The sequence below is a fragment of the Centruroides vittatus genome, unplaced genomic scaffold, assembly GCF_030686945.1.
Source record: "Centruroides vittatus isolate TY-2023 unplaced genomic scaffold, ASM3068694v2 contig_726, whole genome shotgun sequence".
Lineage (NCBI taxonomy): Eukaryota > Metazoa > Arthropoda > Arachnida > Scorpiones > Buthidae > Centruroides > Centruroides vittatus.
The window spans coordinates 2,094,239-2,119,999 of NW_027122463.1; the positions used below are offsets into that span (position 1 = coordinate 2,094,239).

Consider the following 25,761-nt stretch of genomic DNA (forward strand, 5'->3'; position numbering starts at 1 on the left):
CTGTACACTCGTCTGTAACTTCTTAAAAGATATGCCTGTAAGAGCAATAAAATCTTTGGAGCAGTGTTCTTTTTTTAAATTTGGTAATCTATAAAAGGAAACTTTATTATAAATCTGGGGTTCTCAACCTTTTCCTTGCATTGACCCCCATAGAGAAAATAGTCTTTTCAATCGATCTCCTTTAAAATTTGTACATTGTTTCCCAAGATTTTGGTAATATATCAAGTAAATTATTAAATCAGTTAATGAATTTCTTATATGATTGTTATTATTCTTATTTGAAAATTATCTAAAATTCTCGAATAAGTATGTAATTTTTTATCGACCCCCAATTGACCTTTCAGTTCCATTGGCCCCTTTCAAAATTTCATTGACTCCCACTGGGTCTATATCGATCCCTTTGAGAATAACTGTTAAAAATTATATAACCAAAATGTTAGTTTTATACACTGTATATTTTAATCTTATATTTATTAAAGTATATTTTACCAATAAATAAATGACAAAATAATAATTTTCTAAAGATATTTTAAGTGTTAAATTTCAAACTTTTTGGAAAATGTTATCCATAAATTTTAATTCGGTTTAATGTAATCTATAATTTAACGAATATAAAAGTAGAATTTATAAATTAGTTTTGTTTATTTTAGAAAATTTCGAATTTGAATGCTTAAAATATCTTTATAAAATTATTATTTTGGGTTTTATCGTTTCAACGAGACATAATAAATTTTAAATTTCTAATGCTTAAAGTTTTACAAGAGCATCTTAACTAAAATTAAATTTTAAAATATATACTCAGGAGATTGTACTTTGTACTTTGTTAACTCTTTCTTTCCAGTCTTAAATTATAAAATTATTAGCAAACTTGGAAATATTTCATAAATTTCATGGAAACAATTCTTACATAAATTTTATATAGTAATCAAATATTTACAAAAGAATATTTCTAATTTGGAGTAATTCGTCAAACATTAAAAAATATGCATCAATAACTGTTTCAACCTTAAAAATTAGTCCATAATTAATCATGTTCTGTAAAATATAAAGGTAATATTAAATAACTTAAAGTAATTAATTCAATAACATTACAGGATACATTCATTATAACGCTGTATATACAGTGACTCGAAGCTTGTGTGGGCTTAGAAATGATATTTTTTTGCCAGTTATTATTTAAATATACGTAGAATGTTTACGATTCTTTATTAATTTTTATTTTCTGTTAGTAAAAATAATGATTTAAATGGATAAAATCACCATGTATCAAGACCCACACGCTTAATAATTAGAAATTACACTATAGTTAGTTATTCCAGGCATTTTATGCTTGATGAGTTTTATAAAAACTTTCACATGGTACATTATTATAAGAAAAATTTCGATGTTATCACAGCTCGATGCTTTTATCTACAGGAAATCCTTTCTATTCTTCCAAGCAAAAGTGAACATTGGGAAAATATTACACATTTGCGTCAACAGTATGAACATAGGATGCTTGCTGTTTTGACATCCAATTTTGTTGTCTTCGCAAGATATAATGATTGGCTTAAACATGTACCATGTTTGTTTTTCTAAGAAGAAATGTCTAGGCCTGTACCATCAATATAAGTATATCAGTTTGCCTCAAACTTAGTTTAAAAAAAAAAAAACAATTTTAACCAAGTTATTATCTCCTTAAAAATGAACAGAACAATAGAATTATCATTTTTAAATTAATCTTCACATAATTACAGTATTTAAGTATAATTTCTTAATAGATTAATAGCTTAGTTTAAACTTTTTAAAATCCTAGATTTCACCATTTAAAGCTTGTAAATCGGAAATCCAACTGATAAAATTAATAATATAATCCTCGTATTTATAATGAAAAGAATAGAAGTAATTAATTTGTAAGATTATATTTAAGTCTCTTTTTTTTATAACGATAATAAATTTATTTTAATAATTTCTCTCGTTGAAACTAGGAGAAATGTTTCGTTTTATTTACTTAAATCATAAATTTTTTTTTTATTTTTAAAATAATTAATTATAATTTCTATTAGTTTTTAAATTTTTGTTCTAAATCATTGATTAGAATTCCTTACAAGCTGAGAATTGCCAAGAAACCTTACTTTATTTCAGTTTTCTCAACAGGAAATCTTTAAAATCTAATTAATTTATATAAAAATATATTTAATACTAATTACAATTAAAGATGAAATATATTTCATTGTATTTTAAAAAGTTAGATTATAATTAAAGACTTTTTATTTTAATGTATAGAATCATATAATTGCATATACTAAAGAAAATTAATAATTTTTTTTTTTTCAGAATTAATTTCCAATTATTTTTGTAATTTATAAAATATGATAGAAAGAAAAATATAACAAATTTTATTTTATTTCTTTATTTTTTAGTTAAAAACGTTGCTTATAAAGATAACTGCATTACAAGTGTTCTTAATCACATTTACTACAGCCTGCAATCATTAATGTAGATACCAGACAAGTTAATCTATTTAGTACTTCATTGTATCATTTGTTGACCGTCAATTCTCATTAGTAGCAATTTTTTTTAACCATTGTTTCTAATGTTGTTGTTGTTTTTGATATCAAAAATAAATAAATTTCATTAATTAATAAATTATTCAAAATTTCTTATATTTAATTCTAATTTCATTTAAATTAACTTTCATACAAGTTGACAATACTGAGATTATAAGGGAGAAAGAGAGTTCTGTTTCTAATTTTAAAAAATTGACTTAAATTTAGTAATAATAATAATAAAAATTTACTTTTTATTCCAAAAAATTGTTTTAAAATATATATGAAAGTTTTCCTCTCTCTCTAAAATGCTTTTTTTTTTTTAATATTATATTTATTAAATATAATCTTTGAATTTGAATTAATATTTGAAATATTTTAAGAATAATTTCAGTTATTTCTACATTTCTTTTTAATTAAAAAAACAAATTTTGGGTGAGGAAAGCTGAATTGATTTTTATACACTTTTAAAATTTTCCTTTCTCCAAAAATTTGTTTTTAATTTATAAAAGTGTAGAAAAATAAAAGAAATATTCTTAAAATATTTCAAATATTAATTCAAATTTAAAGATTTTATTTAATAAATATAATAGAAAAGCATTTTAGGGAGAAGAAAACTTAACAATTCACCTTTTCTTTATACAATTTTAAACAATTTTTTTTAGTAAAAAGAGTAAATAATTTCATATTGTTGTCATTAAATCTAAGTAATTTTATTTAAAAATTGCCTTTAAAATAAATTTTTAAATGAAAATCAAGGAATTTTTAGCAAAAAAAAAAAATCTTCCCCGTTTAAATGTCAATATTGTTAACTTAATTAAAATGAAATTAAAATTTAAAAAAAATGAAAATAATAAAATTTAAAATATTTTAAAGATAAATTTTTCAATTTATTAAATAAAATATTTTAAAAAATTTATATAAATCCTTTTTTTTTCTTTTTTTATGATCCTAATTGCTTATCACTTCAGCTTTCCTTTCCCTTCAGACATCTGTTTGTTCTTTCACAAAACAATGCTCTTTTAGTGATTAATGTGGACTGTTTTTCTTCTTACAAAAATAATTTTATGAGTTGAACAAAAGAGAAAAAAAAAGAAATATTAAAAAATATTATCTTGTCAGAATTACAAAACCTTCTTACAAATGCATAGAAAAATGGAATAATTTAATATTATACAATATAAATTGTTAAAAGAAGACTCTATATATTATAGTTAAGTTAATTAAATCTCATTTTTATCCATTACATTAATTATATTAGCTATAATTTTCCATTCCTTTTTAAACATCTGATTCTATAATAGAAAAAAAAGTGTCTTGAAATGACTTTATTAATCTTCTCTCTCTCTCTCTGTCTTGCCTCATTGTTAACAAACTAACTACTTTTCAATTTATTTTATTTTTATTTTATATTGATTTATTTGAGGAAAAATAAAGTTTCTCTCCTCTTTAACAAGTTTTCAAAATTTTTATTTAATTTATTAAAATAATTTAACAGTAGCCTGTATAAGTGTGTGTACTCGTATACAGTCACACTTCCCATTTGTTGGCATAAGAAATTGACACTAAACCGAGTGTGGCGCTAATCTGAAATAACTAGAACAATAAGGATTATATATAGTAATGAGGTCTACACACGTGCGAGTTGAAAATCACGTGATTTGATGACAATGCAATATCCAAGATTTAGTAATTCACAGATATTGAAGGAGATTCTCGAATATTTTTGAGGAAGATTCATGTATTGACGCGTTATATCGAGGTTTAACTATATAAATACAATATATATAAGAAATAAAAATAAAACCCTTCTTAATCTTTATTTAAAAAATCATAAATATGTCCTGTAATTATATAATTGAGTTACCTCTTGAAATATTCAATTTCGATTACACAATTATAAAAAGAAATAAGCTTGAAATATTTTATATATTAATTTTTTTTCCTCTCTCTAACAAAATTGATAGATTACAACCTAACGCTAGATCTATTTGGGTGATTTACAACTTGATAAAAATAAAAATAATTCCGAGAAGGGACTCAAAGTCGCGAGAATACTTCAAATTGCACAACAGATATTTAAGGTGTATCCCAAGGGGCATCTCCTGTTTTCTTTTCTTTTTTTTCCTTTATTTTTTTTATAAAAAATTTAAGATTGAACTAAAGGAATAGATTTTGTAGAAGATATTTGTCGTGCTAAGAATGGTTTATTATCTTAGGAAGTGAAAAATGATCTTGTTTAGTTGCGTGTGTAGAGGTCTAGCTTTGGGTTTTGTATGTATATATATATGTGAACGATAGTCGACGAATACGTAGCGATGCAGTGAAGCAAAACGTTTTCAATCCTGTCAGCAATACTGATAACCGTTTCTAGAAATGGTTTTTCAATTTTCCTAAACTATTCTAAAGGACTGTTTGCATATATTCCATCCTATCAGATTTTTTTTTTTGCATGAGTAACAATAGACTTCAATTGAGATGAATAAAATAGAAAGTACCATTTAGTATATCGACTATGGCTAAGAAAATGAGCTCAGAAAATATTTTAAATGAAAAATTCCTATTCATAATGTAATCTAATGACCCCACTTTAGCAATTGAATCAATCAATGAGCTTTTATTACATTACTTATTCTACGAGATGTATGGTTTAAGATTAAAATCCATCCCGTATATTACGAATTTCTATCAAATTTCTGTTGTACATAAAAATAAAATATATATATATTTTAAATTTTAAAAGATTTTATTTTATTGATGTATAAAAAATATGAAAATACAGTATTTCATTTGGGAGTTGAGTTTTGATGCGCTGTTTACGTTTCGGTGAGTGATGAAATGCAAGCATCCTAGTGAAGAGGAATAAGTGTTCTTCTCCCTCCTGTCCGTTTTGGGCAGCAATTATGAAAATAATAAATAAATAAAATTCTTCTATAGCTATTTAAAGCAAACTAAGACAACTTTTGTAAGCTGGAATTTCTGAAAAAATTCTTTTCTTTTTTTTACTACGTTCCAGCATCAATGTTGAAAAGCGCTTATTAGTGTCAATCAATGCGTCTGTTTGTCCGTCTGTCGACGTTACAGATAACGTCTAACTAGTAAAACGGATTTTAATGGAATTTGTGAGGGAGTTATTGATAAAAAAAAAAGTCAAAAAGTTTCTAAAATTGGTTTAATTTAAGGTTAAAATTTCAGGTTAATTTTTAAAAAAAATTATTTATTTATTCCTTATATATAATTATATATTATTTATAGTGGCATATATATATTTTTATAGCTCACATTTATCTCTATTTACCTTAGTAAGTGAATGTTGAAAATTTGATGAAGAATGTTTTATTATTACTCCATAATTTTATATGAAAATTTATAAAATTTCTTACTATTTTATTAAAATAAACTACTTAATATGGTTTGATATATTTGAGGTGGTTCATATGGTTCACAAATATTGTATTTTTATTCTGGCAAAATTCCAAATACGAGATGCAGCATATCACCCAACTAATGATGATTTTTTCTTCTTCTCCATCAGATAAACTCTCATTTATATAACGTGCCATTTCACTCATTTATATATAAGAAAGAGGATCACAATATTAAAAAAAAAAATTCAGCATTAATACTTTATTGCAGTATTAAAATCACTTTCAATTATTAAAAAATATCTCGTTAAATTTTTACAATTTTCTTGTATTTTTGAGAAAATAAACGAAGCATTTTATTATAGTAAATTCTACAATATCATTTCTGATGTTTAAATTATTTAAATATGCAAAATTATAGTTGAATGATAATCTTAATAAATAAAATAAATAAACAAAAGGTTTTAAATGACATTTCTCCCATTATTTAATTATTAAAATCGTATTTAATAATTTTAATTACTAAAATATAACCAAATTTGTCATATGACAGATCTTAGGGGGGGAAAAAAACGTTTGAGTTTGATATGTTTATATTAAATTAATGATGAAATTATACAGATTTGATAATATATAATCATACATTTACGTTTTTTCCGATATAAAACTAAAATAAATCATAGTTGATGCGAAAATCTTTGAATTATAACCGCTAATCTAACCTGTAATAAAGTTACAGGAAAATACTTGCTGAGTTGATATAGACCTACGTAGTGAAGTAATTTATAAAGAAGAAAGAAGAAAAATCATCACTATCTCTACGTCTTTATAAAATACTACTGTTCATCTTCAAAATAGGGAAAAAAGTCTTACAAATTATCCTATTATTTTTGTCGAATTGTCTTTTTTGCTAAGGGAAAAGAAAAAATGATTTTCATCCGGTGTCTGTTGCAAGAAAGAAGAAACTACAACATAAATTATTCTTCTAATTGACATGCGGATCCTGACTTTGTCTTATGTCATTCCATTTAAGGTAAACATTTATCTTCCAGTAAAACGATTTCTAGCCCATTCGTTTGAATTTTATTAAAGGAATGTACTTAGTTACAATGAAAGTAATTCAAATTGTTTCAGAAAACAAAATCAAAATAACAGTACAACCATTTTTATGCCCACTTCGAGACTACAAAACTACAAATCAACTGATTAAAAACGTATAAATTCATAATTATTTTAAATATATTTTATTTAAAAAAATACCCTAAATAGGGTTCTAAAATAGCAATGTTATGATTCATGTATCGTGAATGTAGGCACATCCGACCTTATTAAAATTTTATAGAGAAGAATATTTTAACAACTGCCTACATACCTGTAACGCTTATTCAATCGTAACAGTCAAGGACCACTGGCCTATCTGTATTCGTAGTAAGCTCACCCCCATTCATAAGGTACATGACGTAATCCTAGTGTCTGCCTACGTTTGGTGATGAATGAGAAGGTGGACAGACCTTGTAAGGTGTTGAATGCAATTGTAACGAATTCTAAAACGTGTTGGATTTTGAGGAAAAATCTTTCTGTTCAGAAATAGTTAGTAAAGAGAAATAAATTCCTCATTTGTTACGTAATTAAACGTGAGTTAAATGTTGAATTATTAAAGCTTACGCAAGAGTAACGTAAAAGTCAAACACTCGGTAGTTTATTTACCTAAAAACGTCGCACCTAGTGGTTATATTTGCTTGAAACGTCACCAAAGTGTAACACTCGGTAGTTATACTTACAAAAAAGCCAAGAATGGAATATTTAATACTTAGACTTATCTAAAAATAATCGCACGAGTGACTTTTTTACAAGGATATGCCCATTATTCATTACTATAATTACTTAACTTTAAGCCAGTTTTATGGAGAATTTAATAAGAGAAAGAAGCTAATTTATATTATTTAAGCTAAATTATAGCTTAAAAATCGATTTTTCGAGCTATTTATACTACTAAACAGGCTTATATACAGGGCCTAATAATGACAATAAAATTAAAAGCAAATTTGATAATTTAAGTAATTATAATTCTGCTACCAAATTTAGACTTTGTTTAAACGAATATCTTTGCATATTAATATATAATTCTGAAGTTAATATATTTATATTTATAAAATGATTTATTTATGGAAAAATTCTGGATACTAACCAAAGATAAATAGCTTCTCATTAAAAATAATTAAGGTTTAAAAGTTATATTTTATACAGTCAAATTAATTATTTTAAAATTAATTTTAATGATTTATTTTCCTGAAAGTTTTTAAAACTTTTATGGTTAAACTAAACTTGAAAATATTTTCAGTGTGCAAGATTTGTGCTTATATAAATTTAAATATATAAATATTTTTAAATTATTTACATTATATAATTATAAAACATTTAACTAATCCATTAGCGATAATTTTAAAGTTGACGAAAGGTTAAACATTGCATTAACTTATCAATAATTAATTATTTAAATGAGAAATTTTGAGCTGTTTACAGTCTTATTAGATCATAAATTGTTACAAACTTAATAAAATTAATTGCAAAAATCACATTGATTAAAGAAAATGTTAATAATATATTTTAATCTTCATCTTTGGTCGATGTAAAAGATGACGAGACAAATTTGAAGTTAAAAATATTCAAATTCTTTTAAAGTTTTTTCTTATAACATGTGAAAGAATGAAAAGAAAACCATTAAAAGCTAAAATCTTTAAACATTTTTAACGAACCCTCTCGAAATCTTTGAAATTTTCATCGATAATCTTACCCTTTCATCCTTACTTCCTTAAACTTATATATACAGTATATATATTAATCATACAGTAAATCCTGTTTAAATTGAACCTGCATAAAACGGAACCTGCTCAAAACAGGGAAAAAATATTCGGTATATTCGGTACCGTGCGATTCCAGCTTACACAGGTTTCACTGTATATATGTTTACATAATTTATTAGTGATAAAAAAGTAAGAATTAAATATATTTACGAGAAGAAGAGGAAGAACATATTTTTATCTTCGTATTCCTTGTTATATGTAAGCTAAGTAGAAGGCCTTCCAGAGGAGGCCTAGGACAAAATACATATTGAGAAACTAAGTTATTGTATTAAAACAAATGAAGTAAACGATAAAATATTGGGATCCTAATTCCTCAGTGTCCAGGGCAATTTGCTGCTTCCCCCCTCTGAGCGCCCTGTATCACATATCACAAGGAATGAATTACATATATAATATATATCATCATCTCTTCTGATCATCATCACACGATGATCAGGAGAGATGAAAGGCAATCCTCAACGTGAAATTCAATTCAGTAATACTTTTGTAGATTAAATAAATTTCCAAGAAAATTGGTATTTAATTCATGCCTTTTAGCAGGAATAAAATGTATAATCTTTAATTAAATTTTATTTAAATTATATTATAAATTATACACTTTTTATTCATTCCAAAAGGCAGAAATTAAATACAGTTTTCTCGGAAATGTATTTTAATGTAAAAAAGGGAGGAGGAAATTACAGAATTGAATTTGATGTTGGGTTTGGTGGATACGCTTTCCATCTTTCCTTATCTTCGTATTCCTTGTGTTGAAAGCTAGCATATTGTAACATGTAAATCATTATAATGGTTAAGTTTTAAGGTCGATAGCCAACTCACGCTTTTATAGTTTATTGAATGCTAATTTCCATTTTAATGGCTAGGGTCATGAGATCAGTCGCCAATGACATCAAGCGAATGTTAACTTGTAAACCAGAATTCCCATGAATCAAATCTTACTTGTTAATGTTAGATTTAAAGTATAGGCTAATACTAACTTGTTGTATAATATATTACATACGAATTTCAAATTTTTAGGCGTAAATTTAATATTTGTCAATGTATAATGTGCATTATCTAAAGTTTAATGTTTAATTAATATTTCAATAAATTAAAGAAGTTAAATATAAAATAATGCATTATAAAGTGGAGAAAATGGAAAATTTGTATAAATTTTATTGATTTTATAAATGAGATTTTAAGAAAATTGTGTACGATTAAAAGCTTGTCGAGGGAAGTAAATATCGTATAAGATAATAAATTGATGATTTTATTTAAGATGACGAAGATTTTATCCTCGAGGGTTATTAACAGAATTTCCATTAAAGATAAAAGTCGGCACTATCAAAACATTTTGATAGAAATTATAAATGAAATTATATAGAATGAAGTATAAGGTATCTTATTTTCGGTGAAATGATTCTTTCTTAAAAATATATAACCGATAATTTAAAATATGAACCTTTATTATCCAGTTTATTAGGATAAATGAGGAGAGAAACGAGTATATAATTTATAGCATCTTCATTATAAAGTTGTGAATTATTGCATTTGCACTCGCAATTATGCCACGATCAAACGTGTAAATGTACGAAAAGTGGGCATTTTTCATCAATTTAGCGCCATCTCTCGATTTTTCGTGTAATTACGATCGATCGGTGTTTTAATAGAAAATTATATCCTATAGGGTCTATATAAAATAAGTGACGGTCGAGACAACGTAACAACAATTAGCATGATGTGCAGTCACCGAGACAATCTAAATCTGGACGTTGACCCGTAAACAGTCACATTTCCTTTTAAGGAGGAGAATCTTTAAGTTGTCTGGGCACACCTTGGCTTTCCTACGGCAAGACTAGCTAAACTTCACAACAAATAATGTATGGAATATTATCCTAGTATGATTTGCAATACATTTTGTAACCATTTTAAACTTTGTATCGTCGATTTATAATAATGCAACATCATTATTTATCGGGACATGATATTGGAATCTTGTTTGAAACATTTGTTGATGATGTAATTAACTTTATTTGATTGACTTTAAAGATAAATTGTAATTTGTTTCCAATTTAGTTAACGTTAGATAAAGTTTTCAACATTAAATCATTGCCATTTTTACTTTTGTAGTCATGCAATCGCACAATTGATCATTCGCATGATCCATTTGATAATTCAGTTTCCAAGACTCTAGCTTTAATTCCACACATTTGCTACAATAAATTTGTTTTTTAAAGAGTTTAAGATTTAAAAAAATATATTTTATAAAAATAAAAAACAGCTTTGATTAGCGTTCAAAAGTGCAAGGTCGTTACCAGATATAATTTAGTAGAATCCATATTCATAATGATTGAATGACACAGTTCCATTGAGAACAATTTCGTTTGAAGGTCTTTAAATGCCCTAACTAACTTGTTTGTTTATTAGATGGAAACTGGTTTGATAATGTACGAATTGATCGTCGCAAGAACCTTTAGCAAGACAGTAAGTTAGACTTATTTTCTTTTAATGACAGAAATCTCAAAAACTCTAAATTAGATAATGTAGTTGGAGCATAGAAAATAGATTTCTTTGTAATCTAGATAAAGTGGATTGCAATTTTTGATAGAAATGCAAATCCTTAAGTTATTCAGTTATCCCTTTTTAGGTGGTTATCCGAGAGTCGACGTGAATTAGGGTGGAAACGATATTTGGTTCCGTTTCATCACCCACGGGATCTCATTCCATGCAACTAGAAGTGAATTTGTCCCAAATATAATTTTGCTGTTTCGTGTTTTCTTTTAATATAATAATAGAAAATTGTACTTTGTCAAATGCATCTCTCCTGAAAGTTAACTCAAGGATAATCATATTAAGTATACTCTCACGCTTCAAGGAAACGTAACTCTCTAACTATTCATTAGAAACCATAATATGATGAAAAATTTCAAATAGTAGAAGGAAATTATCTACCTGTTCATTCACGAAATATTAATTACGGTTATTTCGTCTCGTTTAACACTTTTCCAACACGAAATTCGATAGTGCCATTAATACTAAATCACGTATATATATATTTTTAAATATTAAGCTTAATTTTTTGATGACAACCTCGTAGACACTTTCAATTCTTTTAACGTCACGTGTTTCGCCCACATCTATAACAGGCGTCCTTTAAAAATTCGAATGAGGCTTGTACGTCCTTGCCACTTGATGGCTTGAGGACGACGCCTCCTCATACGTAGGCGCAAATCAAGGAGCACCTGGTCGACAAAATGTTTACTGTGACAAACATTTCAAAAATATAATGTTAATAAATGTATTTCTAGGCGTAGAATCAAGGATCGCATCGTAAATGATTTTTTATGCTACAAAGCTCGACCCATCGAGTAGACATTTTAAACCATTTAAAAATAAAGAGGAAACGTGAAGACTCATTATACATAATTTTAAAATTATTAAATAATAAAAAAAATTAGTAGTATATCATCTGTTTGATCCTTTCTTATGTAATCAAACATGTTTTTCTTCATTGCAAATAAACCAACATAGAAAACACAAGTACTACCTTTGCCCATATCTAAAGTGATAATCAGAAACCATTATCCAATTTGATGGTACTCAGCTAGCGACAAAAATATCAAGTTTGTGCATCAACAGATAACGACATATCCCACGTTAATGTCTCGACTGCACAAAATCGATCTTTTATGACCCATTTTATCCTCCGCTTAAGGGTCTGTGGAGGCCCACTGTAATTATATTCGAACGCTTTCAAAAAGTTACCATTTTAAAAACTTTTCTGTAAGATCGATTAAAGGCGAATTAACTTTGAAAATTGGGTCGACCGTTAAGCGGAAGGAGAAGGAAAACCTAGCTAGTCGCATGTGACATGTCAACGCTGCCCACTCGTATCATGCTATACCCCGCGCCTAGTTGTCACCTGTCGATTATTTGAAATCTGCTTCAACACTACCAATTCTTAGACATTCGAAAGCTGCGAATCTTTTACTAAAAATCAATAATAAATCTCTTAATTGAAAATTTTTATTAGTTATAAATTACATAAAGTTTTGACACGTTCTATTGTTATACTCTTCTATTCATTCAAAAAGCAAGCACCGTATAAAAATGATAATTTAAATATAAGGAAGTTGGTCTTGTCACTCAAAATAATTGAATTTAAATAATATAAATTTTATATTATAATTTTTTCTAAATTAAATTTTGATCTAATTTAATTTTTAAGGTATAAAAATGAGCGTGTTATTAACGGAGTTATTCCATTGCTTAAACCATTTTTATATTTGTATTTCTTATACGAAATGTGAATTTTTATTATTCAAAACACGCTTGTAAATATTTTATTTGCTGTTTTTTTCACAGTAAACTTTCCTTTTTTGTATACACAATTTGTTCTAGTGTCTTATCATCTTTCATTATACGCTATAAGCAAATGTGGCAACAAGTATAAAATTTATGGCGCACACAATTTTTTTCTTACCGTATTTATGTTATAAATCAAAGTATTTCCTTTAAAAAATTTCTTTGTTATAATATCCTTCATATAGACTCAGTTCTTTATTTTTTATTTTTATTTTCCTAGTCAAGTTGGGTTTATGGTTATGACCATAAAGACCTTGTAAAGGCTTACCCTCGGGTACTTAATAACAGACAATCATCTCTCTATCAAAATATCATGTTGTACCCATAAAGCATTAAAATAACGTTAGCTATTTGTTTAAACAAGAAATATGTACTTGCCATATTTCGGCCTTGACGAGGTATTCACTGACACGGATTAGTCTTTTGATAATACTTTTCTGTTACTTGTGTAATTGCCATTGCTGGCTGTATGCCAGACCAAGCTGTAGTATGTTGAGGATGACAACATCTGTAATCACAATTAAATTTACGAGAAAAATAGATTACTTGCTTCAATACGATTAATAATCTCTCATTCCCCTCCATTTTTCCAATTTTCCAATAAGTGCGCGTTATACATAATCATTGGTTAAGTGTAAGTAAATATGTTTTTTTTTTCCTTATTAAATAAGAAAAAAAATTTCTTTACACAGTACAAATAATAAATATTTGATAAAGCTATGCAAATTGTACGACTTAATTGTGTGCTTTCATTGATCACAATTGATGCTTCTGTTTATTTTCCCAAGGGCTGAATAGATTGATTTCTATATTCCCAAAGGATACAAGAATCTAATTGATGACAACTGTTCCTGAATGGACAAAATGAACAGAATTAATTTTAAATTATTGATTTAGTTTATATAGAAAGTATAGCATTAGCTTATTTTTTGTTAATTTGAAAAGCTAAATCAGATGAGAGAGAGAGAGGGGGGGAATTTGATTATTTAATATATTTTAATTAATGATTTATTTTAAAATAATTCTAAATTTTCACAAATGTAATTCAAAAAATATAAAATGTTAAAGCTGAAATTCATTAATTAAATTTATTAACATTGTTAGTTAAAAGCAAAAAGATATTCTTATACAGACAATTTATAATGTTGGACAATTTAATTTATATTTATCCTTATATTATATATTTTATATTTCATTTATTTAAAATATTTAATACATATGTTAATTTATGCAATAAACTTTGTTAAATATTAAATTAGTTCTTTATAACAAGTTAATAATAATATCTAAGATGTTAAGATAGACTTGAATAACTTTATAAAATTATTATAAGAAAATTATATTATATGAAGTTATAAATATTAATTAATTCATTACTTAAACAGTGTATAATTTTAATAAAAATATATTTAGCTATAGCAGTAATGAATGGATGCAAGTAAAATATTAGTTCATAGATGAATTTTTCTTAATTTTGAATAAATATAAAGTAATTTAAAGCAATATTTTTAAATGATTCTTTCATAAATAGTTTTGTATTGCTTGTTTTGACTTTATTATAGTTAATAACAGATTTTTATCATATTTTAATTAAAATATACTGTTACTTTATGCATTAAAATTAAATATTAAAGTAAATTTAGGCTTTCATTCTTAATTTATTATTCTGTAATATAAACTTAGAATAAAGATATAAAAGTGTAATAATTCTTAATAAAGATACTATTTTTGTTTAAATAAGCATTTATCATTAAAATATTTATTAAATAAAACAGCATAAATGGATCTCAATTAAACAAAATATTACATTCTGAATATTAGTATTATATTATATATAAAGTAATTAAATTATAATAACTTAAGTTATAAATCAAATATATTATATTAAACATTATATACAGCGAAATAATATATTTTACTTTTTATAGATAATTAAGTAAATAAAATATATATAATATATATATATATATATATATATATATATTTCTTTCATATTAAGGGTCTATTTAATAATAATTAAAATAATTTAAATTAAATATTATTTTGAACAAAATAAGCATTTATTTTTAAAACCTTTATCATAAATAAATATGTATCATCTTTAAATCAATGCAATCTGTTTAAAATTCAAATAAAATATTAAAAATTATTACAATACTTTTCTTTTATAAATTCTTAATTCTTTTTAAACTCTTTTTAAATATTACATTTTAATGAATTATAAAATTTTAATAATTTATAAATTTTCTGTTCTTTTTATAAATAAAGTAAAGGAAATAGCAATCAATATAACCAAATCTTGTAAATTCTATTTGTCTTAAGCAGTTGATGGTTATTTTAGTTTTATTAAATTAAATTATTTATCAAATTTATAAATTGTTAAATGACTTAATTTTAAATTCATGAAAAATAGTAAATGGATTCTCATCTGATTATTTTTCATCATCATTATTATTATTTATATGAAAATAAGAAAGATGTAAAATCTTTGTTCATGTTTGAGTTGTTAATAACCATTAATGATTTCTTTTTTTTTTTTTAAAATCTTTAAACTTTTCTGTAATAAAAATCAAAGGATATCAAAAGGTATGCAGTTAAAGGTAAAGGCTATAAAAATTAAAGGCTGTAAGATTTTTGTAGATTTTTAAATATAAAATTAACTACAAAATAATAAAATTTTGCAGTTTATTATATCATTCAGTTTGAGTAATAATGTAGATTTTATGTTTGTTTACCTTTTTGAATAGTTAATTACCAGTAATTTTTTTCTACATTAAAATGTCTTTTAGCCTAAATCCAAGTTTTGCTTAGCAAAAGTATTTTCATACAATTTTTGACAGTTTTTTTCATACAACTTTTACAGTTCATGATTTTCATTTGAGAACTAATTTCAAAATTGCTTAACTGTAAGGCTATACTATAGCATGTTTTTTGGCATTTTAAACACCGTTTTGGATACATAACTCGACTGTATTTTAAAAATTTCAATATGAATTAATGCTGAAAGCTATAAAAAACAGAGGAATTTAAATATTCTCATATATAAGTATCACACTATACGTAAACTTTGAAGTTTTTATAATTATTACAATGAAATAAATATGACATCATAGCAAGGGTGGATAAGTTTACTTGGAGAATAATCATGAAATCGTGCATCTCATGTTAATGAAATTCAACATTTTCTCATCCAGCTGATGTCTCGGTTCTAGTCACGTGTTTGTGTTGTCATGGTAACTCCACCCTATCACTTTCACTTTCTTCATTTATCTAGCCGGTTACTGAACCATTGCTTGTTTGGCCGGTTCAGATTAGATTATGTCCTTCTTATTTCCTGTCCTTGAATACGAAATATTCTCACCTTCTTGTAGGATAATTATCATTCGATTTTGTAGGTTTATGGTAAGTTCTATAACATTATCTCGAGTTTTATTTATAGCAAAGGATTATTGACAAATGCAAAAAGTTTTTTCTAGTTCCTAGACAACTTATTTATTATATTCGTTTTCACATGCTCCAGATGTTTAACCTTCTCTATTGTATTCGATATATGTGTTTGTATATTTGCTAGTCAAATAGATTTGTTGGATATTTCTAATTGGAGTTTTATTTGTATATACAAATATACATATATCTCTCTATTTTCAAAGTTTTATCTAAAATAATTCATTTAAATAGCATTATTTTAGAATTTTTTCGATAAAATATATAATAAGGATTATTGATTTTCTTTAAATTTTAGTTTATGTATATAATTTTTTAAGAAAATTTGCATCATTAAACACTGATCAAACACAGTTCTTTCCTATGTTTACAATGTTATTTTATGCTTTATTAAATTATTCTATTGATAAACTTTATCTTATCATGGTAAAATAACTTATGTGAATGAAGGATATATTTAGATAATTATAATACTCATGTAAACAGATGCATTATCCTCCTGTTCATACATCATGAAGAGTAGGATAATGCATCTGGCACATAATTTGCCATTCTGGATCATCAAGCTTCTCTTCATTTAAATAATATCTGTAAATAATAAATATTAAATATAATACAATCAATTTATTTATAAACTTTTTAAGTAATTAAAAAAAACACCTTATAATTAAATTATATTTTATAATTTAAAACTTAGGTATTTGTTATTAATGTTAAATATTTAATTTTTAAATGTATTGCTTTTAAAAATTTTAATTATTTTTAATTATTATCCACATTAAACATTTAAATAAATTCACCAAATTAAAGAAAAATTTAAATTAAATCTAATTTTTATCAATATAACTGTATTTAATTAATATAATTAATATTTTAAAAGACATTTATGGCTATTATATTTAAGAACGAGAAGATTAAATTTTAATTATCTTTATGTAATTATTTCTCACGTGTTAATTCTTTTTTTGAGAAATTTTATGCCTCTTCTACAAAAGAAAGAAGTGGAAACATCAAAAATACCGAAAGAAATAAGTAAAATTAATCTTTATTTTGAATTATGGATATTATTATTATTATTATTATTCAGAATACAAAATAATGAGATTTCACTCTTCTTATTTTAATATAATTAATAAAAATTATCTAAAAATAATACAATTTTTCAAATGAATGAATGAATTTTTATTAAAAATGATATTCAATAAACAGGGAATTAAATCTTTCAAAAGCATTTTTTTTTATACATTAAAATAAGCTTATTTACAAAATTATAAATTTTAACAACTTAATTTCAAATTTTTAATATAAATATTTATACTTTGCTTTATCTTAAAATAAAAATTGGACGTTAATAAATTAAGTTATAGCATAATATACAGAAATATTCAGATGAATTTCAATTAAAATTAATTATTATTTTACTTAATTATGGATTTATATATAGTAAAACTTTTATTACTTTGTTTTTTATTATATATAAATACCTATTTTCTATTTGAATTGGAGAAAATTAGACAAACTATTTTTTTTAGGTCCAAATTTGATTGAATGTTATGAATACACTTTTATTTACTTGCAAATATACTTACTTTACTTGCTCTGAAAACGTAAAATCTAATAAAATACGATATTTGATTTAAAGAAATTTATATTTTCTTCTTTTATTTATGCAAATCATATAATATAATATAGTTTCGATAGTTTTATATTGAAGTAAGTAACTTTAAATAAGAATATGACTTAAAAATTATATTAAAATAAAGCATTTTTAAATGATAAACTGATTAAGAAATATATATAAATGTTATATTTATAACAATATAATGAGATTATTAATTTTAAATCTGAAAAATTGTAGGGATGAGATTACTGATTTTATTTTTTATTAGATTATAACGTAATTCTTAGATACATGGGTAGCCACAGAAAATTTTAAGAGGGGAAAAGCTTGGAGACAAATAATTATATCAATGAATTTTTATTTAATTATTTAATTTTTGGGTTTTTTTTAGAATTAGATTATTGAATATAGTATGGTCGAGAGTGTAAGGTTACGTATCTCACTTTTACGATTATAATTTTTACTCGATCCCAGTGAGGGGCAAGTGTCCCATTTTCCCCCTCTAGGGACGTTTATGACTAGATAGTTGAGACAAGTACTATCAGTATGGATATATATATATATATATATATATATATATATATATAATTTTAGCATTATCACTCTTCCAATATCACTTTAAGATCTCTTGAAATTATCATTAGTTTAATGCATCGAGTATTAATAGATTCGATTTAATCATTAATTCCAATGTTAAATTGTTAAATAATTTCAAGTGGGAAAAAATTAATATGAATTGTTATTAGTAATCATTTTAATTATATTGTACGTATGTTTCACTTCAATAAACATAATTAGTAAAATTAATTTCATATGGATTTATCTGTAATTGTATAATATAATTTATGGATTATATCTATTAGTATTTGATATATGATATCAAAATAATTATCTTTATGTATGCAGATTTATCTGTAAATTTACATATCGATTTTTATACGTGTAATTAAAAGCTAAATATTTAAATATCTACTTTAAAAATTATCATAATTTTGAGCTATATTAACGGAGATATTCATATTTAATATGGCTCAGCTTTTTTTTTTCTCATATGTCTGTTATGATGGATTATATTAGCAATATAAATAACATAAAAAAATATTTTCTATTTTTCATTCAGATATACAGACGGTCAAAAAAATGATGATGGACACAACAACTGGGCTTCCTTCCTGCCCTTCGTGCCACATGCCTTTCGATAAGGGAAAGAGGAGGAGATTGATTGACAATTGTGGCCATGAACTTTGTTATTCTTGTATCTATACGTCAGAACACTGCCCACTCTGCTTAATGGATGGTAAGTAATTGGGCACACCTTTGCATCTTATATTAGATGCAAAGGTGTGCCAAATGTAAATTTCCGTTATATAAAACCTTATTAAAACTAAAGTTATTAGGTCTTAACAGTTAAATTAATTTTTCTTTAAGGCATAAACTGTTAATTTGGCCTGATATCTTTCAACAGAGACCTTAGTTATGTCTATGCATGCATGGAGTTAACCTACATTATTATTATTTATAAAAAATAAATTTAATAAGTTACTTCTCGATTTAATAAAGTTTTTAAGTAGTTAAGAATGCTTTCCCCTTTATATTTATTTTGTTTTAGTTCATAAAAGAAGGAAGTTTAATGGATTGGAAGTCGAATTATTTTAATTTCACTGTTAAAAATCATATTATATTTTATTTTAAATATTTAGGTCAGGGAAAGAAAATCCATTCATTCATTTATAAAGGTTGAGTTCTTCTAATGAAGATAAATCACTCATTTCACATAGTTTTGGGTGTCGTTCAGCTTTCTGCATAAATTACTTTCCTGGTGCTTCCACATATACACCAAACAACCTTGAGATAATGGAACAAATTTATTGTTTATGTATCTCATGTAATGATTTAATGAGTAATTGATAATTAAATGAACCGAAAATAGTTTAGTAATTCGCCATTAAACACAGACTCGTTTCGTACTGGATACTGTTTTAATAAAGAAAGAAAGAAAAAAAAAAGGAAATTAAGTGAAAGTCTTTGAACGTCAGTCTCCCCGTTCGTAAATGAATTTTTGTTTATGGGATTAGGTAGGTGAGGTAGATGATTCGTTTTGTTTACGCTACCGGGGCGAGTTCACTGTCCTCTTGAAGCAAACGAGTTACCTAATGACCCCCCATAGCGCTTTGGCGTCTGTCTAGTATTCAAAGATCTCCCGCAATGAATCTTAATATTATTTACACTCTTGCAAATCATGATGTAGGGTAAGTTTAACTATGGTAAGTTTAAATGTGTATCATTATTTGAGCTAGCCAATATCTATAGCTAGCTCAATAAACGATACACATTTTAAAACGATACACAATTTATCAGTGGTAATTTTCATATTAGTATCATTTAATTTCTTTTATTTTTTATTTTTTATTTTACAAAAATATATCGAAATAATTTATTTATTTTTATACATTTTATAAACATTTCTCCTAGAAATTGCTAATCTGTAAAAGGGGGAAAGTTATTCAAGATTTCTTAAATGATATTTGATTATAAATTTAAATTTAATACACTTATATGAGTTAATTTTAATTAATTTTTAAAATTTATAATTAATAAATTATTATAAAAAATTTTATATTTGTTAGAAATATGATTCGTGCTTCCTGTTTTTAATATTCTTTCCTTATTTGTTTGAATAACAATTTTTTTAATAATTAATTATATTGTTTATTTTTCGTTTAAAGATAGGAAAAATTTATTTTTCTATGTCAAAACTTTCTAAATCTACGTTTAATTACAGCATTCAATTACAAAAATGTTTACTAATTAGTTTTAGTAAAGTGAGCATAACATTTTTTAAAAATGATTATTAATATTAAAACTCTTCATTCTTTTACTTTGCTTTTCTACATTTATTTTCCTTAGTTTTATTTAATTACAAAGCAATTATATATATATATGTAAAGTTTAATTAAATATTTTCCATTTGGTTAGCTTTAATTTCTTTACAAAGTATGAGTCAATAATGAAACTTCTTTTCTTAAAATAATTATTAGTTATGAAGTTTAATTCAAATTAAGTACAAATAATAACTCAAATATTTTTATACAATTTTTTTCGGCTGTTAATTAGGTTTTATTGTTTAGAATTTCAAGTATCGTAAGTATTATCGATAGCACCAAAGTACTTGCAATTTATTCATAACTTTAGCGATTATTTTAAATACGGCTATTTAGAATATTAAATTGTAGAGATTTTTTGGGATTAGATTAATTGAAAATGCTTTAAAAAAAGGCAAGACGATATTATCTTAAAGAGTTTCTCTAAACGCAAATATTGATTTCTAACGAATTCTCATTCATATCACGTATTAATGGATTTTCATTTGTATTCAAAATATACGATCCTTATGTTTAACCAAATATTACCGCAACTGTACACCTTAAATAAGAAGCCCATAAAAAAAGACTTACCTAACGACCCTTACAAAAAACACCAGATCTTTATCAAAAAGCAAACCCCTAAAGGTATAAAGTGGAGACGTGAGAAATATGTTCATCACGTCTTTTAGAGGGTTAGAAATTTTATAAGCTGAAGGCAATGATTTCCTATTTAAGTGATTAGTTCGATGCTATTGTCTTTCGAAAACAGTAAAACTTTAACAGCGTGGCCATTTCCGAATATATTTTAATGCTCTACAAGAATGGAGGAATCCTTTCACGCTCGCTCCTATACGGTTTTCAAAGTTTATGTAAGTAGATTAATTGCAGATGGCTTCCATAATTCGAGTCAATTGTCTGAAATAGTTGCATGACCGGAATTTCACTCAAACTAATCATTTCTCCAGACTTAACTAAGAAAAAAATATATGTATTTTAGTCCTCATAAATAGGTCATAAAGATAAAACTAACAATTAATAATTGTTAATATAAAGTAACTTAGTCTTAAAATATTTTTCAACAATAAATTATTAAAAAGATGTGATAAATAAATTATGCATTATATGAATAATTTTTATTTTCATTATTTTGAATTACAGGTTTTAAATTCTTTCTTTCTTTTTTTTTAAATTTCTAATAATAGGCCCTACAGGGTTATTTTCGTTTAACCACATTGTATACTTTCTGGCCTCTTATTCCAGGCCTTGGGCATAGAAATAAAAGAAGTGTTCTTGTCTCCTTTGGGGGTTTACTCTGATCAGAAGCGTTCAATTCCAGCCCCTCTATTCAATACAGAGGATGCACTTTAGAGACGCTTTGTATAAAATTTCGTTCTCTGGAGACTAGATTCTTTCTATCTGTGAATAAATTATTTAGGCCTGTTACGAATATTATAAATAAATATATATATATGTAAATTATATGACATAATACAGTTTTCTCTAAGTTATATATTCTAATATATGTGTTGAAAAAGTCTTTAAATTTTGATGATAACTCTAAGCGTTCAGTCTCAATCTCTCTATTCACAGGAAGGATGCACTTCAGAAACGCTTTGTATAAAATTTCGTTCTCTGAACACCAGATTCTATCCATGAATAAGTTATTTGGGCCTACTGCTAGCATTGTGTATGTATGTGTGTACATATATATAGCTAGAATGGACCTGAATAATTTATAAATATGAGATTTATTTTTATACATATATAAAATAAATTTAAGATATTTAAAAATATATTATTTATACTGTAGTTGTATTTAATAAAGAAATAATAGATGCTTATCTACTTAACGAACCGCTGTCGTAATATTTAAGTTATATGATATTAAAGTTAGAATAAATAATTTGAAACGATGTACTACAGTTATCTCTAATTACAGTTTATTAATCCGTATATTTATATACTGTATAAAAATTTCATGCGTAACTGATGTTATCTAGAAGTGAGATCAACGTGGATTGATAAACCCATCCACATTGATAATTGTCTCACTTGCTTTCTGTCATTGGCATTAACTCAATAACAAACTGCTCTAGAATCTTAGACAAGAGCACAGAATCTATCTTAGAATAGTTTTACGTAATATTTAAATTAACATATATATTTTTTTTTACATACAAAATCTAACCAATGTTAGTATAGAGATTTATTCTAGATAAAAGTTTCTGGAATAAAAGTTTTTTTTTTTTTTTACCTGTTCTTACAAGAGATTTCCAGAGAGCCTTTATAATTATGAAGATGAAAATAGACGTTTGAATGGAAGATTTTGCTTAACTTTTGCGAAATGCATTCAAATAAAGTTTAGGAAAATCAATATATTTTGAATAAAATTGATGTTTTAATATTAAAAATGTTTAATTTTTATATTCAAATATAAAAATTAGGACATATGGATTAATTTTAAATACTGTTAAGACACAATTTTAAAATTAATTCCTGAAAAAATTCATTAAATTTTGAACTAACAAATAGCCAAAGAATAAATTAATTACACAGATTCATTTATTAATAGAATCAATAAGGTTTTTTTTTTTTAAATTGTAGACTTATCTGTAAGAAACTCATACATGAAGAAACAAATTAAAGAAAAATAGTTAAACGTCTTTAGTAAATTTCCTTTTTATGTTTAATTCTAATGCAGATATTTTAAGAAACTAATGTTTAAACAGAAGCGCCAAAAATTAATTATATAACGTATAATTAATTTTTACATCTAGACCTGTTTTAAATCTGTTAATGTCAAACATCACTTAACAAATGGTGAAAATGAACTGGAGCGCAGCGAAGCCAAGTTCCTGCACAATTTTTTCTTATTTATTTTTAATTCCAGTTTTCTATAACCCATTAAAAAATGATATAAACCAACCACTTTAATATAATTTCAAAGGAATTTTTTTTTTTATGCAAAAATTTTGTTAATGATAAATGTTAAAAGTTTAAACAAGTTACACCATATAATACGTATGTAATACAAATGATAATATATTAATATGTAAATTTGATGATAATATTTTGAATTTTAACCATTATAAAATTATTAAATAAATAAATTTAAAAATAGTTTGAATAGATTTAAATAATTTATTTTATATTAGAGAAATTAATATTATTAATTTATTCTATATAAATTACGATTTTTTAAGCGTTAAAATATATTAATTTTATTAATTTTTTTGTCAAAAATTATTTAACGATTTAATATTTAATTTATAAAACGCAAACCGCCCAAAAAAAAAACGATGTAAATTATATAATTAAATCGTAAAATTTGTTGCTATAATAATGGAATTTACCGGAAAATCGTATAATAATTAAAGTTTCTAGTAATTTATATATCAGGAAATTATTCCGGATATAAATCTCTACTGCTGATCGCGCCATTTTCTTTGCAGCGGGAAATCTAGAAACTGTTAATGGGTCATGCGGTTTAAATGTCGTAGGTGACTCACTTAAATAATTTTAACGCTAATTGCTTAACATGCAACTTGGTTTCACCGGCTTGATGTATAATGACTATTAGGCTTTGTAGATTGTTATCCGTTTCAGGAGAATAATAAACACGTTTCCTCAGCTTCCAAATGATGCAAATTTGAAAGCTAAGGGAGAAAATCGTCGAATTTCTATCGTTATAATTATAATAATCACCATTTGTTTTTTTATAAGCAAAATCTTAAAAATTGTTGATGTTTCCTCATTAAATAAAATAAATTTATTTTTTTGCAGGGTATAAAACATTAAATAAATCTTCAAATTTCATCCTTTCGGTATTATTTTTTTTCCCCACAAAAAAATTTTTTTTTATTTTTCTAAAATTAAATGGATTTTAAAATGACTTAGTTTTAAATTGCAATCTCACAAAATTCCATATAGCAAACACCAGGTGGTGTAAAAATTGAAGCAGCTGCTCTAACCGAAACTTTATTTGCGACACGAGATCCCTAGACAATTTCTAATATATGTAATGCGATACTGATACCTCCAAGTTGGATGTTTGACAACTAATATAATCCAGATTGTCCCTTGTATTTTCAGCTCCTGTAAAACTGGTCAGCCCTACAGCGCAAGATGTCCACAACAATCATCTTACGAGTCGACCACGACTGAAAACCAATGGGCATTTTACGCCGTACATGAAAGCCAGGGTGGATCGAACGACGAGCGATTCACTGCAGTGTAAATGTAAGTAAGAAAGAAGAAGACGAAACTCTCGTCTAAACTTCTTATTAATTTAAACATTGGTCTTTTGTAAGAAGTATATTTTATTCTTTAATGGGCGTACCTTTAGCTGTAAATCTTATTGCAAAAATTAATATAGCAATTCGTGTAATTTATAAGTTAATATATTTGTTTTTTTCGATTATTCCAACTCCAAATTTGGATTGTAGTTCGAACGAGGAAGTCGTAAAGCCGTAAAATATGCTAATTAAAATACCACCCTTACGTGTCTGAAGCCAAAAAAGGTGATCCATACTCTTAGTAATCTCCTTTTTAAAATTTTGATTATAGGAGATTTGCTTGAAGAGCCGTAGAAACATCATTAATAAGGACGTAATTATAAGTTTCATATTCTTTAATACTGATCAAAGTGTACAAAAATAATTGTACGCTTTTAAATATTTTACAGATAGTCAAAAGCCTAGGGCACAATATACGTGCGATGTGTCGGGCCTG

General features: G+C 25.1%; 1 protein-coding gene across 4 annotated transcripts in view; it reads left to right on the forward strand.

Annotated features, from left to right (window-relative positions):
- LOC136980833 (protein TANC2-like) overlaps positions 1 to 25,761 on the forward strand; it is a 120,014-nt gene that overhangs the window by 56,860 nt on the left and 37,393 nt on the right. For 2 of the 4 annotated variants that reach the window (XM_067277038.1, XM_067277039.1), the window contains exons 2-4: positions 1,417 to 1,611; positions 19,287 to 19,463; positions 25,123 to 25,269. In XM_067277038.1, coding sequence (XP_067133139.1) covers positions 19,307 to 19,463; positions 25,123 to 25,269 — 304 coding nt within the window. In that variant the 5' untranslated portion in view covers positions 1,417 to 1,611; positions 19,287 to 19,306. The remainder of the gene's footprint in view (positions 1 to 1,416; positions 1,612 to 19,286; positions 19,464 to 25,122; positions 25,270 to 25,761) is intronic. The other 2 variants (XM_067277036.1, XM_067277037.1) reach the window with 1 other exon arrangement.